Raw genomic sequence first — 16,773 nt, 5'->3', positions numbered from 1 at the left:
AGGTTGTTAATGAGTCTTCCTCCAATCCTGATACCACGTTTTTCTTCATAGAACCCAGCTTCTCGTATTATTTGCTCAGCATACAGGTTGAATAAGTATAGTGAAAGAATACAACCCTGTCTCACACTTTTCCCAATTTTAAAACATTCAGTGTTCCCATGTTCGGTTCGAACAACTGCTTCTTGGTCTAGGTAGACATTGTAGAAAACTCTTATACACTTTCAATAATTTTACCTATCTTGAGGAAGAGAAACTGGAATGGTATTTCTAGGGAGACAAGGCCCTCAATTAAAGAGACAATTTTCAACTCACAAGAGTTATGTATATGCTTATTTGTTGATGATTAAGTCACTAAAACCAAAAAACTCACTGTGAACTCCTAGAGAATCTATATAAGGTTTCTAAGACTATAATTTGTTATGGGAACAGCCAGCCTTCATCTTTCTCCTGCAAAGTGTCTTCTGGGTTTGAACCATTAATTTTGCAGTTAGTTTCTACTGTGTCTCAAAATCTCCAGGGCAAGGAGAAAGAGACCGGGTGGGCTTAGTGCTTTAGGGACTCCAGCCCAGAATTTGGCTTAGGGACAGATGTGTGGTGAATACACAGCGCTTCTTCTGTGCCTAAACCACAGTGTTATCACAACTTCTTAGTGAAGTCATTGTTGTTGTTCTTGTTGTTAAGTGCCATCGAGTCAATTCCGACACATAGCAACCCTGTATAGGGTTTCCAAGGAGCAGCTGGTGAGCTTGAACCACTGACCTTGCAGTTCAAATGACTTTGCAGTCTGATGCATTAGTCCACTAAACCCTAAAATTTAAGTACAAATTCAAAATAACAAAACAGTCTTGAAAAAGAAAAAATCTGGAGGACACATGCCTCGTGATTTCAAAACTTAAAAGAAAGCAACAGTAATCCACACAGTATAGAACTCACATCAGAGGAGACATATAGATCAATGGAATACAATGGTGAGTCTAGAAATAAGCCTTTACATTTATGGTAAATTGATTTTCAGCAAAAGTACTAAAGCATTGGGAAAAGGATAGACTTTTTCAAAAAATGATGCTGGGACAACTGGATATACCTGCAAGCAAAAGAATGAAGTTGCACCCCTACTTCACACCATATACAACATTGAACTAAAAAATGGATCAAAGACCGAAATGTAAAAGCTAACACTATAAAATTCTTAGAAGATAACATTAGGTACAAACCTTTGCTGGATTTGATTAGATGATGATGATGATGATGTGTGTGTGTGTTTTAATATGATACTAAAAGCACAAACAACAAAAAATATATAAATTGTACATCATCAAAATTTAAAATGTTTTGCTTCAAAGGTCACCATCAAGAATTTAGAAAACAGTCCAACAGGATAAAAAAAATTTGTTTACAAACCATAATCTGACAAGGGTCTAGTATCTAGAATAAAGAACTCCTACAACTCAACAATAAATATTTATCCTAAGAAGATACACAAATAGTGTATCTTGAATAAATATTTCTAAGTTCTCTGCCAATGTATGGTTGCAGCTGTTTTTGTGATATCTTTAGAAAATTTTTACTTGCATGTGATATTAATGATACTGTCCGAGGATTTCTGCATTTCGTTGAGTGACCTCTCTTTGGAATGGGCATAAATATGGATCTTTTCCAGTCAGTTGGCCAGGTAGTTGTCTTCCAAATTTCTTGGCATAGATGAGTGAGTGTCTCCAGTGCTCCATCAGTTTGTTGAATGATTTCAATTTGTATCCCATCAACTCCCAGAGCCTTGTTCTTTGCCAATGCCTTCAATACACGTTGGACTTCTTCCTTCAGGACCACTGGCTCTAAATCCTATGCTACCTTTTGAAATGGCTGAACATCAACCATTTCTTGTTGATAGTATCTCTGTGTAGGGTTTCCAAGGAGCGGCTGGTGAGTTTGAACAGCCAATCTTGTGGTTCAAACCGACCTTGTGGTCCAGAACTAATCCTACAGGACTCCACCTTGCTGTTAAGTTTCGACTCATAGCGACTTCATATGGGGTTTCTGAGGAGCGGCTGATGAGCTTGAACTATTGTCCTTGCCATTCAAACCAACCTTGCAGTCCAGTACATTAACCCACAGCACCACACCAAGAACTCCACCTTTATGCCACCTTAATATAGCCTCATTAACAACTCACTTCAAAATGGGTCCATAATCATAGGCATTGTTGTCGCTACGTGCACTGGAGTCATAGCAACCCTGTATGGGTTTCAGAGGAGAGAAACAGAGAGGCCAAAGTGTTTAAACTGCCAATATTCCAGTTAGCAGTTCAGTGCTTATCCTACAGAGTCACATCAGGATCCTTCATAGGAATGGTGGTGGTGGTTGTAAGCCACCAATCGGTTCTGACTCAGAGCAACTCTGTATAGGGTTTCTGAGGTTATAAATCTTTATGGGAACAGAAAGCTCAACTTTTTACTGCAGAGCAACTGATAGATTTGAACTTCTGACCTTGTGGTTAGCAGTCTAGTTCATAATCCACTATGCTACCAGGGTTTCTTTTCACGGGCACAGGGGTTAGGATTACCATACATCAAAGAATGGAGGAATATGGCTAAAATGAGCATAATAAATAATTAAGCGCCCTCCCTGGTAGCATAGTGGTTATGAGTTGGGCTGCTAACCTCTAATTCAGCAGTTCGAAACCACCAGCCATTTAGCAGGTGAAAGATGAGGCTTTCTGCTCCTGTAAAGATTTACAACAGCCTCGGAAACCCCTATGCAGGCTTGCTATGAATCGGAACTGACTCCACATCACATAACCAACATCACCACCACCACAGTAGTCACATGCTGTTGCTAAAGTACTGTCAAGCTGGTTCCAGCTCACAGTAACCCTGTATAGTGTTACTGAGGAATAGCAGGTCGTTTGAACCACCAACCTTGCAGAGTTAGCAGTCTAGTGCTTTTCCTAGAGTGTCACACCAGGACTCCTGCAGTCACACACAAGGAGTGCATATTGTTGTTGTAAAGTGTCAGTCATCAAGTGGGTTCCAACTCATAGTGACCCTGTGTAGGGTTTCCAAGGAGCAGCTGATGGGTTTGAACTGCCAACCTTGTGGTTAACAGTCCAGTGCTTATCTTACAGGGCCATACCAGGAGTTGAAGGAGTTTATAAGCTTGTACAAATAAAGAATGTACCAGAGATAAGCTGTAGAGTCCTAGTGTGGCCCTGTAGGATAAGCACTATAATGCTAATCCTTAGGTCACTGGTTCAACCGCTGCTCCTCGGAAACCCTATCCAGAGTTGCTATGAGTCAGAACCAACTCAACAGTACTTAACAAAAACAACAGAGATATGTTTAGTTAATTTTAGCATGTACAAAATTATCAAATATTCAAAAGCATTATACAAGCAATGTTCAGGAGAGTGAGAAATGAGAGCAGTGAACACGGCTAGAATTTTAAAGGAAAGTGAAAGCTATAAGATTTTCACACATTTCTTCTTAATGACATTACTTAGTTTTCATTTCAGAGCATTCAAATTAAATGTAATTTTGTTGTCATCATCTTTTTACAATTCTGTGGTACTGCAATATAAGCACTAGACCGCAAAGTCAGTTTGAACCACAGTGTTGGTGGTTCAAATCCACCAGCCACTCCTCAGAAACCCTATATACCTACCGGGTTGTCCTAAATCAAAACCAACTAGATGACACTTAACAGTTACTTTATTGTTGTTATTAGGTATCTTCAAGTTGGTTCCGACTCATAGTGACTCTATGCACAACACAATGACACACTGCCCAGTCCTGCGCCGTCCTCACATGTGTTGTCATATTTGAGACCACTGTTGATGCCACTGTAACAACCCATCTCATCAAGGATCTTCCTTTTTATCCCTGACTCTCCACTTTTTCAAGCATGATGTCCTTCTCCAGAACCCTACTAATAATATGTTCAAACTATGAGAGAGAAAGTCTCATCATCCATGCTAATAAGGAGCATTCTGGCTGTTCTTCTTCCAACACAGATGTATTTGGTCTTCTGGAAATCCCTGGTTTTTTCAATATTCTTCACCTATATCATAATTCAAAGGTCTTCCTTATGCATTACCCAACATTCAAACGCTTACAAGGTGATTGAAAATACCATGGCCTGGGTCAGAGTGTTGTGGAAGGTATGTGACAGCAGAATGCCTGGCCCTAGATGGAGTTCCTTTTGGCCTCGGTGTTATCTATGTTCAGAGTACTCAATCCACAAGCAGATTGTGGGAATCCTAAATGGAGCTGGTTCCAGTGTCTGTTAGGACCACAGGGAAGGTGGGGGTAGGGTGACTGGATAAATGCTGGTCTGGTGGCTCTGCAGGTTCTGTAGGTTTGGAGCTGAGCCCACCTGATTCCAGGCATCAAAGTAGCACAGCTGGCCCCAACCCTCACTGGTGTGGCTCCCAACCACATGGCTCCAAACTCCTAGAAAGCAGGGTTTACACTGGGAGTAGATGAAGGTAGGAGGTGTTCAGACATCTGGTCACCAAGGTGAAAAAAGAAGAAATGGCACCTTTCCCGTCACCTGTGTGAATCTGCTCTGCCAGGCCTCCTTCTGTTGCCAAACCTGATCACAAAGTGGTCAAGTAAAGCCTGGACAGCTGTTCACTAGTCAGTCTCTCCCTTTTTCTCGGTCCCTACTTGGCTTCTTCTACCAGCAAGCACTCTATCCACTTCTCTAACCCTTCTTCTAAAGTTCAAGGTGCCAGAATTTTCATCATGTTTGTTTCATTTGGTCTTTCATGTCTTTGTTGTAGAGAGCCTGCGTAGTGCATCTGCTTAGTCCGCCATCTTGCTGGAAATGGTCTCTTTATGCCTTTTAAATAACCTTTTGCTTTCTTCACAATTATTATTATTTTTTTAATGTGAAATGTATGATGTTCTTGATGGTATCCACAACTCTTCTGGTTTTCAATCATTAGTTTCCAATGCATCAAATTTGTTCTTGAGATGGTCTCTAAATTCAGTTGAGAAATAGTCAAGGTCATATTTTAGCTCTTGTGAACTTGTTTTCATTTTCTTCGACTTCAGCATGAACTCGCCGGTGAGTAATTGATGGACTGTCTGTTCCAGTCTGCCTTCCATCTTGTTTTGGCTGACGATATTGAGCTTTTCCACCTTTTCTTCCCAAACATGTAGTTGATTGGATTGCTATGTATTCCATCAGGTGAGTAAATGTGTTAATGTTGTTGAAAAAGGTATCTGGAAGGTCTTACAAAATTCTCCCATGTGATCTCAGCATCATTTCTATCACCAAGGCTGTATTTTCCAATTACTGATTCTTTCTCTGATTCCAGTTTTCATATTCTAATTATCAATAATTATCAATACATTTTGACTGCATGTTTGATCAATTTCATACTGAAGTTGATAGAATTCGTCAATTGCTTTATCATTGGTGTAATAGTTAGGGTTTTGTGTCAACTTGAGTAGGCCAGTATTTCCATAGGTTTAGCAGTTAAGATGTGCTTATTCCCACGGTGATGAAACCTAAACACAGGCATAATTAACTATGATGAGTGGCCAAGAGCAGCCAATCAACTGAAGGGATACTTCCCTGGGGGTGTGGTCTGCTCCCAATATAATGGACACACGGAAACGGCTCTCTCTATCTTTTCAGCTGGGACTCTACAATTGTAAGCCATTTCCTTGATAATAAACCTCTATCTCTCACCATATGGTGTTGCTTCTATAGAAAATATGGTCTAAAACAATTGTCTTCAGTGGTTGAAGGATAAACCTGAATAATAATGGTATTGACTGGTCTTCCTGGTTGTTGTTGTTGTTATGTGTTGTCTAGTTCGTTCTGACTCAAAGTGACCTTGTACAGGGTTTCTGGGAGAGGTTGGTCTGGTGGATCTGAACTGCCGACCTTCCAGTTAGCAGTCCAGTGTTCATCCTATAGTGCCATACCAGGGCTCAGTCTTCCTTGTAGACATATGGGTATTATCTTAGCACAGACAGCACTATACTTCAAGATAGACCTTAAAACCTTCTATTTTATTATGACTGTCACAACATTCCTCTTCAATTTGACACTCCAGGTGTAATAAATCAAAAGAGTGTTGAATTCAAAATGGCCAATACCAGTCCATTTCAGCTCTCTAATGCCTAGGATAACCATCTTTATGAGTTCCATTACATTTCTGACAACTTCCAATTTTCCTAGATTCATACTATATACTTCCACATTCCTATCATTAATGGATGTTTGCAGTTGTTTCTTCTCCTTTGGAGTTGTGCCATATCAGTAAATGAAGGTATTGAAAGCTTTACTCCATCCCCATCATTAAGGTCAACTGTACTTTGAGGAGACAGCTCTTTCCCAGTCATATTTTGAATACCTTCCACTCAAGGGGCTCATCTTCTGGCACTATACCTGGCAATGTCCCGCTGCTATTTATAAGGTTTACAGTTGGGAACCATTCAGAAGTGGTCTGCCTTTCCTTCCTAGTCTGTCTAAGGCTGGAAACTGCTGAAACCTGTCTACCATGGGTGACCCTGCTGGCATTTCAAATACTAGTGGCATCACATCAACACAAAACTACCTCAGTATGACACAATGACAAATTGTGGAAATTCACTGTATTAGATTAGAACTACTAAAATGTACCACATAAATATAACTTTTCAGTAAAAACCGTATTTGATATATTCAAGATTAGTTTATTTGGAAAAGTGTAAATTCACTTTTACCTGTTTAAATGAGAACAGTGCTGCATCTCATTTTTATGAGAATCTTAAGACTACCTCTTTTATATCTTTGCAAGAAAAATATATAGTTAAAAATTTTTAAAAATTAGATGGCAGGGTTGTTTTTTTTTTAATCACCTTTCTGACACTGCTAAAGACTGTCAAATACACTTAAATTTGACTAGCAATGCTTTTGAAATGCAAAGTCATTATGAGTTTCTTCCAGTCAGTGTTTAACAGTGAAAAACATGGTAACTCATCTGTAAGCTTTCATTAGATTTACAATAAAAATTTTAACGGAAAAAAACATAACTCAATCAACTCCTCTTGCAAAAAATAAATACGTTGAGTGGTCCAAGTAACTTATTGCTTCAATGTTTATCTTCTCCTTAAAATGTTACAAAAACTAATCAAGAATGGCTTAACAATCATAGATCATGACTAAACAAAACTATGTTTTATAATCTGGCCTAGTTCTCCTCACACAAAACCTGGTTAGTCTTTAACTTGCCTTTTGCTGTTGCTAAGTGCCATTGAGCTGGCTCCAACTCATAGCAACCCTGTCTAGGGTTTCCAAATAGTGGCTGCTGGATTTTAACTGCTGATCTTGTGGTTTAAACCAACTTTGTGGTCCAGGGCATTATCCTTCAGTGCCATACCAGGACTCCAACTTGCCTCTAGTTAATCTTTTTTCCAGCTCCCAGGGTCACTGTCCAAAATCATTACACCCTTTCTCATTTGACTAGGTTCTAGAGGCCAGGTTGTTATAAAAAATCAGCACTATGCAAAAATAAAGGATGAATACATCAGATCACAAAATGGAGAATGTCTGCATGACTGCATCAATTACTTACTGCCAAACTACTGAGAATCATGGTCCTGCCAACTTGACACATAACCTTAACCATCACAGCCAGCATTACTCTGGCCTCACAACTTGATGTTCATTTCTGCCAGACATACAGCTTTAATATATAAAATTATCAGATACTAGATTTTTTTTACTATTGCCAATAAACGTGAAATGTCAGATGCAAGTCGATACATGAAGAGAGCGAACTACATTCCTTACCTCCCAATTCTATCTTCATTTTTAGCATTGCTTCCTCCCTACAACATTTAAGCATACTACTTACTATACTTTGCAACCCAGTCTCTTCAACTCCATCTCTCTCCCTCTCTGCCCCTTTCATAACCAGGTATTTTCAGTAATTAATCTACACTCACTTTCTCTAATTCTTACCCCCAGTTAACTCTTCAAGTTACTTCAATATGCTTTACACACCTGCTACCCCACAGACACTACTCTCACTAAGAGTAGCAATAATGTCGAAACTGATCAATTCAAGGGATACTTTTCAGACCTCATCTACTGCAGCTCCTTGGGCTAATGCGCTGGACTGCAAAGTTGGTTTGAACCACAAGGTCAGCAGTTCAAGCTCACCAGCCGCTCCTTGGAAACCCTATAAGTGTCACTATCGGTTGGAACCAACTCGACGGCACTTAACAACAACGAAAATTCAACCCTCTCAGCAGTATTCAAAGCAACTCACTATTCCCTTCTTGATTCCATAACTACCACATCCTTCTGGTTCTTCTTTTATATCTCTGTTCATTTTCATATGTAGGCTTTTTCCTCTGATTGATGCTTAAAAATGCAATTATGGTGATTTAAAACCAGCCCACAAATGATTTGACACTCCTGACCAAAGGTAAGTCTAACTCTCATCCCTGTTAGCATGAGCTGGACTTAGTGACTAATTAATACAATAAACATCAATGACAGTATGTGACTTTTGAGACTAAGCCATAAGTATTACAGCTTCCTCCTTCCTCGCACTTGAATCACTTGTTCTGGGCAAAGCCAGCTGCCATGTCATGATGACACTTAAATAGCCCAATGAAGAGTCTATCTGGTGAGGAATGGAGGCCACCTCCCAACAGCCAGAAACAAACTGAGACTTTCTGCCAACAATGTGTGGGTGAGTCATCTGGGAAATAGATCCTCCAGGCCTAGTCAAGTCTTTCAGATTGCTACAACCCTTGCCAACATCTTGATTGCAACCTCATGACAGACCTTGAGCCAGAACCACTCAGCTAAATCACTCCCAAATTCCTGACCCAGAGAATCTGTAAGATAATATTGAAGGCTTCAGAAAGTTCACAGAAAAATTCCATCATCTTTTCATTCCATTTTTCCAAGAACTTTTTGAAACTCCCTCGTATGTTTGTTGTTTTAAGTTGCTATGTTTTGGTGTAATGTATTACAAACAATAGAAATCAAATTCAATGGTGTTCTCAGAGTCCTACCCGAGGCTTTCTGCCCTTCTCACTCACTGTCTCAAATATGTATGAAGCTCATATTTATTTGTTACTCATATTTTTAGCCTAAACTCCATGCCCATATATTCAATAGCCTGTAAGGTATATTTACCTCAGTTTCAACATGTTCCAAAGCACCTTTCACCCCAACCTGATCCTTTTATCATCCCTATTATCATTCATTTCGCTCAAACCAAAAACTTGGATGTGATGAATTCTTCCTCTCCTTCTCCCACTTCACTCAGATTTAATTTGTCACTCAGTCCTATCAATACGACCTATCTGAGCACCTTATCTAATGATAAAAATTTATCTAATAAATTTACTTCCAGATCTGACTTATGACTCCAAATACCTTCTGGACTCAATATTCTATTATCTGCTTCCACACACTGTTACATTATAGCTGCTCAGAAATTCTCAGTGTTTTCATAGTGAAGCTTGTGTTTTAAGCTCCAAATTTATGCATATCCTTCCCCATTACCTGAAATGTTCTTCTTCCCTCTAAGTTCAGTTCAAATGTCTCTCTGGCCTTTCGCAGGCAATGTTCCTATAGCACTCTATTCTTAACTCTATTACAGAATCTGTCATACTATTTTAAAATTATATTTAGGTGTCTGCTCTGCTAGACTGTGAGTTCCCTCATATATCTCATTCATTTATGCACCTTCAGTATACAAAGGAGCCTCAAAGTTTGTGGAAAATGGAAAAGATAATGACAATTTTCCTAGGAACTTTTTGAAGCCCCTTCATATATAATGCAATGTTATGATGCAATCGGTTTCTTTTATGTGGTTTTTCTGGACCTGAGTTTGCAATTCTCCCAAACTGATTAGTCAGGCCATAATTTGCCAAATAATTAGTTGGTTTGCTATCCACGCAAGTGGAAGGTAAGGATTGTCTATTTACTATCCACATACATGGCTTGCAAACTACTCAATAGGACTGGTCAGTTTACGAGCAACCTAAGGGATTGGAGGGTTTAAGAAAGCCAACTCTTGAAACTGACAAGTTTTCTAATATATGTCAATCCTACAGGAGCCTTTTTTTTTAAGAGATTTCCTGATCAACAAGAGCCTGGAGAGGAACATGTCCTTTGGACCTGGGTCCCTGCACTGAGAACCTCCTGCTGTTGTTGTTGTTAAGTGCTGTCAGATCAGTTCTGACTCATAGCAACCATGTATAGAATTTTTGAAGTGTTGCTGGTAGGTTTGAAGCTGATAGGTTTCATATCCATTGTGGTTGACAGTCCAGTGCTTATCCAACCAGTACCTGCTAGACCCAAATAAAAGAACTGTAACACTGAGCTAATAACACTGAAAATGCCAGCACAGGAGAACCCAGCTGCAGAGAAAGGGTGGCAACAGTATGAAGAGCAGGAACCAGGAGACTGGCAGATGGGTGGGCAAGTCAGTCCATGGAGCAGACCTGGGTACCTCTAGGAAAAAGGTCACCAACAGAACTGGAAAAAGGTCACCAACCGAACTGGGTACCTCTGGGCAGCTGGTCACCAACAGAGCTGGACATCCCATAAAGAGGAAGCAGTTACAGTCTGGAACTGTGCAAACAGAGGCCTAAGCAGAGCAAGTGGGGGCTGAGGTGGCCGCTTTGGCAACTTACTGGCAGACTCGCCAGTTATTCTGAGAGGCTGAGAGGGGACCAGTTCTGAGGATCATGAGGGGGGCGGGGGGCAAGAGGAAGCTCCACAGACACTTGGGCATATACTGTACAGGGGTTGCCCGTAAAACAGTTTTGCCTTAAGAGCTGTCATAATGCCAGTCTGATCCTGGCACCAGTCCAGCGTTGTCCCAAAGCTGCTGATTGAGAGCAGGATCAGTAAGCATGGGGACCAGTCTTAGCTTGGAGAAGCCACTGAGAAAGAGAGAATGAATACAGAGATGCCCCACACCTCATCTAATGACATACCTGCTGAGAGAGAGAAGCACCTGCTGACACCTGATCATGGAATGCCCACCCAATGATACAGAAAGAGAAAAGGGTAATTTGGGAAAATGGATATAAGTGGGTCCACTCTAATGATGTTAAGTAGGGTTCTTATGGGGGTGAGGGGATGAGTTCACCCCAAATTTTTCCTATTGCTTACTGTTTGCTTTCTATAAGTAATAATGTTGTGGATGTTAAGTGCCATTGAGTTGTTTCCAACTCATAGTGAACCTGTATAAGGTTTCTGAGGTTGTAAATCTTTGTGGGAGCAAAAATCCTCATCTTTTTCCCAAGGAGTGGCTGGTGGGCTCAAGGCACCACCTTTGTGTTCACAGTCCAGTACTTAGCTCATGGAGCCACTACTCTCCTCAGAACTAATGGCTTTCAATAGTCAGTAATTTATAAAGTATCTTTGTATACTAGCCAATCATTTCAAGTGAGTCTTCATCTTAGCCGTTTCATGAATTCTTGAGATTTAAAGTACAACCTGTTTGTTCATGCACACAGTTCAGATCCTATTATAAAGTCAGTCCTAAGTAAATGCTTATTGAATTAACTACATTAAATTTCTAACAAGAGGCAGAGCTAAAGCTGAAAAGACTACCTAAATCTATTTTCCTAAAAGAAGTTACTCATTTTTCTGTTCTTGTGTTTGGCAGGACAAAATAATATTAATCTCTTTTTAAAAAAAACTGATAACTCACAAATTATTAAAGCAAAATTAACATAAAAAGACCATAAACCTCAGGGGCTAGATTTGGGTTTGAATCCAAGGCCAGCAGCAAGGATCCAGGCAATCCTAATCCAACACTGAGAGTATCCCATGTTAATTCTCCATACAGGACAATTCTACCACAAAACTAAGCTAATTAAATTCAAGATTTTTAGGGCCATCCTAGAATAGACCTACAACTCCAGAAGTAGCCCTAAAGTATTTTTGGAAAAGAGCAACAGAGTAATTTACTAGTTACTGCTTTGCTTAAAAGTTCCTGCAACTAATTCAGACACTCTTATTAGGAGATACAGCTTTAAACGGAGTCACATGCATAACATAATACATAACTTCATATCCTTCAGAATCCTACTGTAGTGAAATCATGTCTAAGTATACAAAACTCATTGATAACATTTAAATGTCTCCTACTTTCCCTTTAGATAAATGCCTGTAATTTTAAAAAATCTTTTTTGGATCTTCTTGAATTGGGAATTGGGTTTGCACCTGACTGCTAACCTGTCCTGGTGTGTGGTGCTGTGAGTTAATGCACCAGACTACAAAGCCGTTTGAACTGCAAGGTCAGTGGTTCAAGCTCACCAGCTGCTCCTCGGAAACCCTATACAGGGTCACTATGGGTCAGAATCGACTCTACAGCACTTAACAACAACTAACCTAAAGGAGTCCTGGTGTGGTGCAGTGGGTTAATGTGCTGGGCTGCAAGGTCAATTTGAACCTCAAGGTTGGCAATTCAAGCTCACCAGTTGCTCCTTGGAAACCCTATAAGGGGTCGTTATGAGTCGGAACTGACTCAATGGCACTTAACAACAACTAACCTTAAGGTTGATGGTTTGAACCCAGTCAGCAGTCCAGCAGAAGAAAGGTCTGGTGATCTCCTTCCACAAAGAATGTTGCTGTTGTGTTGTTAAGTGCTGTCCAGTTGGTTCCAACTCCTATGACCCTCTGTACATGGTTTTCAAAGAGCAGCTGGTGGGTTTGAACTTCCACCTTACAGTTAGCAGTACAGCACCGTACCAGGGTGCCTCCACAAATCTTAAGGGATAATTCCATCTGTAACACATGGGGTCCCCATAAGCAGAACTGACTCAGCAGCAACAGGTTTGCTTTTCACTAGTTCATTTTCACAAGATGGTGCAATATTTCTCCACAATCAAATACTTTAACATAGAAGAAACTTCTAAATAGCCATTAGTGAGAAATATGATAACTCCTTCTCCTTGTAAGGATGATATTTTAAAGGATCTAGTGTCAAAAGGAAGGAGCTCTGGTAGCGTAGTGGTTACGAATCGAGCTGTGAACCTTAAGGTCAGTGGTTCGAAACTACCAGCCGCTCCGCGGGAGAAAGATGAGGCTTTCTACTCCCGTAAAGATTTACACCCTCGGAAACCCTGTACAGGGTCGCAACCGACTCGACGGCACTTAACAACAACAACAGTGTCAGAAGGAAGGAGAAATAGTAGGAAGGAGGGGGGAAAAAAAGGTATGTAAAAAAGTTTTATTGTAAAAGCCAGTAAAACAAGGAAAGATTTGTCCAAGCACTCAGAAACTGACAAGGCAAGGAGGCAGAAATGGGTACACTAAAAGAAGAATCCGTATGAAATAACAATTTCCAAGATCCACATTGTAGACCCTCCCTGGTTTGGCCCTGCTGTTGTTGTTAAGTACCGTGGAGTCGGTTCCAACTCATAGCGACCCTGTACGGGGTCGCCGAGGCTGTAAATCTTTACGGGAGCAGAATGCCTTATCTTTCTCCCGCGGAACAGCTGGTAGTTTCGAACTGCCGACCTTGAGGTTAGCAGACTGATTCGTAACCACTATGCTACAAATTTGGGGTCAATAAGGAGCTCTGGTAGTGGAATGGTTATGAATCGCTATGAGTCGGAACCGACTCCACGGCAAACAGCCAGCCAGCCAGCCAAGGAGTCCTGGTGTGGCGCTGTGGGTTAATGCGCTGGACTGCTAAGTTAGTTTTGAACCGCAAAGTTGGCGGTTCAAGTATACCAGCCGTTCCTCAGAAACCCTATACAGGGTTTCCTATATCAACTCAACAGCACTTAACAACAACAAAGTATCTCAGTCTCAAAGTTACACTCACTGAAATTATACAGAACATGCTGAATAGGTTCTATGGGATTTTCTGATTATCACAACTACTGAAACCAGGTAGTATCTTCATTTACCTGAGCCAAGGTGGTGGTGGCTGTATGCTGTTGAGTTGGTTCCAACTCTGACTCATAGCAAGAACTGGTATAGGGTTTCCAAGGCTGCAAATCTTTACTGGAGCAGAAAGCCTCATCTTTCTCCAGACTGGTATATTTGAACTGCTGACCTTGTGGTTTAGCAGCCCAACTCGTAACCCACTTCATTACCAAGGTTCCTCTACCTGAACCATTGTTGTTATGTGCTGTGGAGTCGGTTCCAACTCATAGTGACCCTGTACAGGGTTTCCGAGGCTGGAAATCTTTACGGGAGCAGAAAGCCTCATCTTTCTCCCACAGAACAGTTGGTAGTTTCGAACTGCTGACCTGTGGTTCGCAGACCAATTCGTAACCACTACGCTACCTGAACCATGGGACTTCATAATTCCAAAGTTTTCAGAATATAACATTCAGTTCCCTCTTTTTCATGGCTACCTAAAAATAATCGTGAACAATGTATATAAGACCCAAAGGTTTGGTCTTTTTCCCTTTAAAAAAAGTAATTCGTTCACTCTTACTTTATCTTTAGTAACTCATAGCTAGCACTTTTTTCCTTCTTATAGTGAAAGGAGCTCTGGTAGCATGGTTACAAATTGGCTGCTAATCTCAAGGTCAGCAGTTCGAAACTACCAGCGGTTCTGTGGGAGAAAGATGAGGCTTTCTACTCCGATAAGGATTTACAGCCACCAAAATCCTATAGCTATGGGTCGGAATCGACTCAACAGCACTTAACAACAACATAGTGAAAGTGAAGTTTAGTGGAAAGAGTCCATCAAGGAAATTTTGAATCCTAACTCTATCACATTAAGTGATAGAGTTAGGATTCAAAATGTGATCTAGAGCAAATTACTTTAGCTATGCGATCTTGAGCAAATTACTTTAAAGCTTGGTTGGAATTTCAGAATCCAAAACAGTAAAAGGACGATATACAAATGGGATAACAAAAGCCTACTTTACAGAGTTATTGTGAGTAAAATAAATTAAGGAAGCCACTAAACTAGAATGCAAGCCAGGAGGCAGGGACTGTGAATATCTTGAAGTCTTGATTCTTGCTCCTATGTACACATACAGGCGCCACACATTTGCACAAATACGACACACACACAGATGCGACACACACACATTCAGCCTAAAACAATAACTGACACACAGTAGGTGCTCATTATTTTAAGTTAATGAGTAATTACCAGATGCTCTTATCAACATTAACCCTTTTTCCATAATTCATGTTTGCTCTTTTCCTTCTGTCTTCTATCATTTTCTAAATCCTTCAGGGCATTCTATTCTGTCCTTTTTAAACAGCTTCCTCCCTCTCAATAACTATTATTAACTACATACCATTCAGAGAAAGCACCTCTGTAATTTCTCTCTATAACACCACCCACCTTCCATTTCTAATGCGATGGGGAGGAGAGGATAGTCAGAACGTAAGATACATGGCAATTCATCGACTAGTCCACGGTCACTGACGCATGTTAACTACAGTGAAACCCTGAACTCAGTCCTCTCCAGAACATAACTTTCAGGGAACTACGTTAGCCCTTCTCTGCCTTCTCTGCTAACAAGATACTCAGCTCTCAAAAGTTAGGCATGGGTTACCCTCGCCTCCCACTGAATAGAGATGCGACCCCCTGAGCAAGACATTCACACTGGACATACACAAGGGATACTTTCATGTTGCCGGAGGGCCAGTAACCTTTGGACCTAGCCAGGATCCGGCTGCCAAGTGTTCGCAGTAAGCAGCATTCTTCAGTCCCTGAAGAGGGGCGCGGCCACCAATAGGGCCTGAAGGCGACGGTGTAAAGTCCATGACTTGTAACTTGAAACGGCACACACCCGGCGGCCAGACACATTAAACCACCACAATGACCCATTTCACATATCTGCAAACTGCCTCACGCGACCACAGCTAAATTCGGGACCCTAAAAAAGAAAACGGACTCGCCCCCAACCCGTAAATCACACAACCACTGCTTATTTATTGGCTGAGCCCTCATTTCCTTCACCTTCATTGGCTATCTGGGTGTAAAACCCACCCCCACGAGGGAACCCCTCGCGTACGGCGGCACCCCTAGCCTAGCAACCTAAACCCGCTACCCACAACCCGGGCCACCCACTCCACCAAGGAATGCGGCCGCACAGTCTGTCGGAGCGTTACCCTCTTGGTACTCACCGTGTAGTAGGAGAGCAGCCCTGCATTGTAGTCCAGAACGAACCAACGGTACTGCCAGCCTTTCATCACGTTAGTCCATTTGCTCAGCGGCCCCTCCATGATAGACGCCATCTTGGGAGCCGCCAATGACAACAAACGGCCTGACGTCACTCGCCTATAAAGTATTCAGCATGCGAGGGGCGGGGCTTTATAGGGCGGGGCGGGACCAGCGGCTGCAGGGCGTGGGCAACCCGACCCACCCAACCCCTAGGATCATCTCAGACAAGCTTTGTTTCGGCGCTTATTGTGTGTAGGGCGTTTTCAGGAATGCAAGCAGAGTTACTTGTACTGAAATTATTTTCTAACAAATAAATTTATTATTGTTAGGTGCCATCGAGTCGGCTCCACTCATAGGGACCCTATGCACATTAGACCGAAACACCACCAGGTCCTTCACCATCCTCACAATTGTCATTATGTTAGAGACCATCATTGCTGCCACCGTGTCATTTTCTTTGAAGGGCTTCCTCTTTTTCCCTGACCCTCGACTTTTCTAAGCATGATGTCCTTCTTCAGGGACTGATTCCTCCTGACAAATGTCCAAATTAGAAGAGACAAGTCTCACCGTCCAGGTTTCTAAGGAACATTCTGGCTGTACTTCTAACAGATTTGTTTGTTCTTTTGGCAGTCCCTGGTACTTTCAGTAGTCTC

General features: G+C 41.3%; 1 protein-coding gene across 4 annotated transcripts in view; it reads right to left on the bottom strand.

Moving 5' to 3' along the window:
- OSBPL9 (oxysterol binding protein-like 9) overlaps nucleotides 1–16,379 on the bottom strand; it is a 263,804-nt gene extending 247,425 nt beyond the window's left edge. For 2 of the 4 annotated variants that reach the window (XM_006839758.1, XM_006839759.1), the window contains exon 1: nucleotides 16,084–16,194. In XM_006839758.1, the coding sequence (XP_006839821.1) occupies nucleotides 16,084–16,194 (111 nt within the window). Of the gene's footprint in view, nucleotides 1–16,083 lie in introns of all 4 variants that reach the window. The other 2 variants (XM_006839757.1, XM_006839761.1) reach the window with 2 other exon arrangements.
- Nucleotides 16,380–16,773: the final 394 nt, after the last annotated feature.

The sequence above is a fragment of the Chrysochloris asiatica genome, unplaced genomic scaffold (genome assembly GCF_000296735.1).
Source record: "Chrysochloris asiatica unplaced genomic scaffold, ChrAsi1.0 scaffold00026, whole genome shotgun sequence".
Lineage (NCBI taxonomy): Eukaryota > Metazoa > Chordata > Mammalia > Afrosoricida > Chrysochloridae > Chrysochloris > Chrysochloris asiatica.
This window is presented reverse-complemented; position numbering and strand designations above follow the sequence as displayed.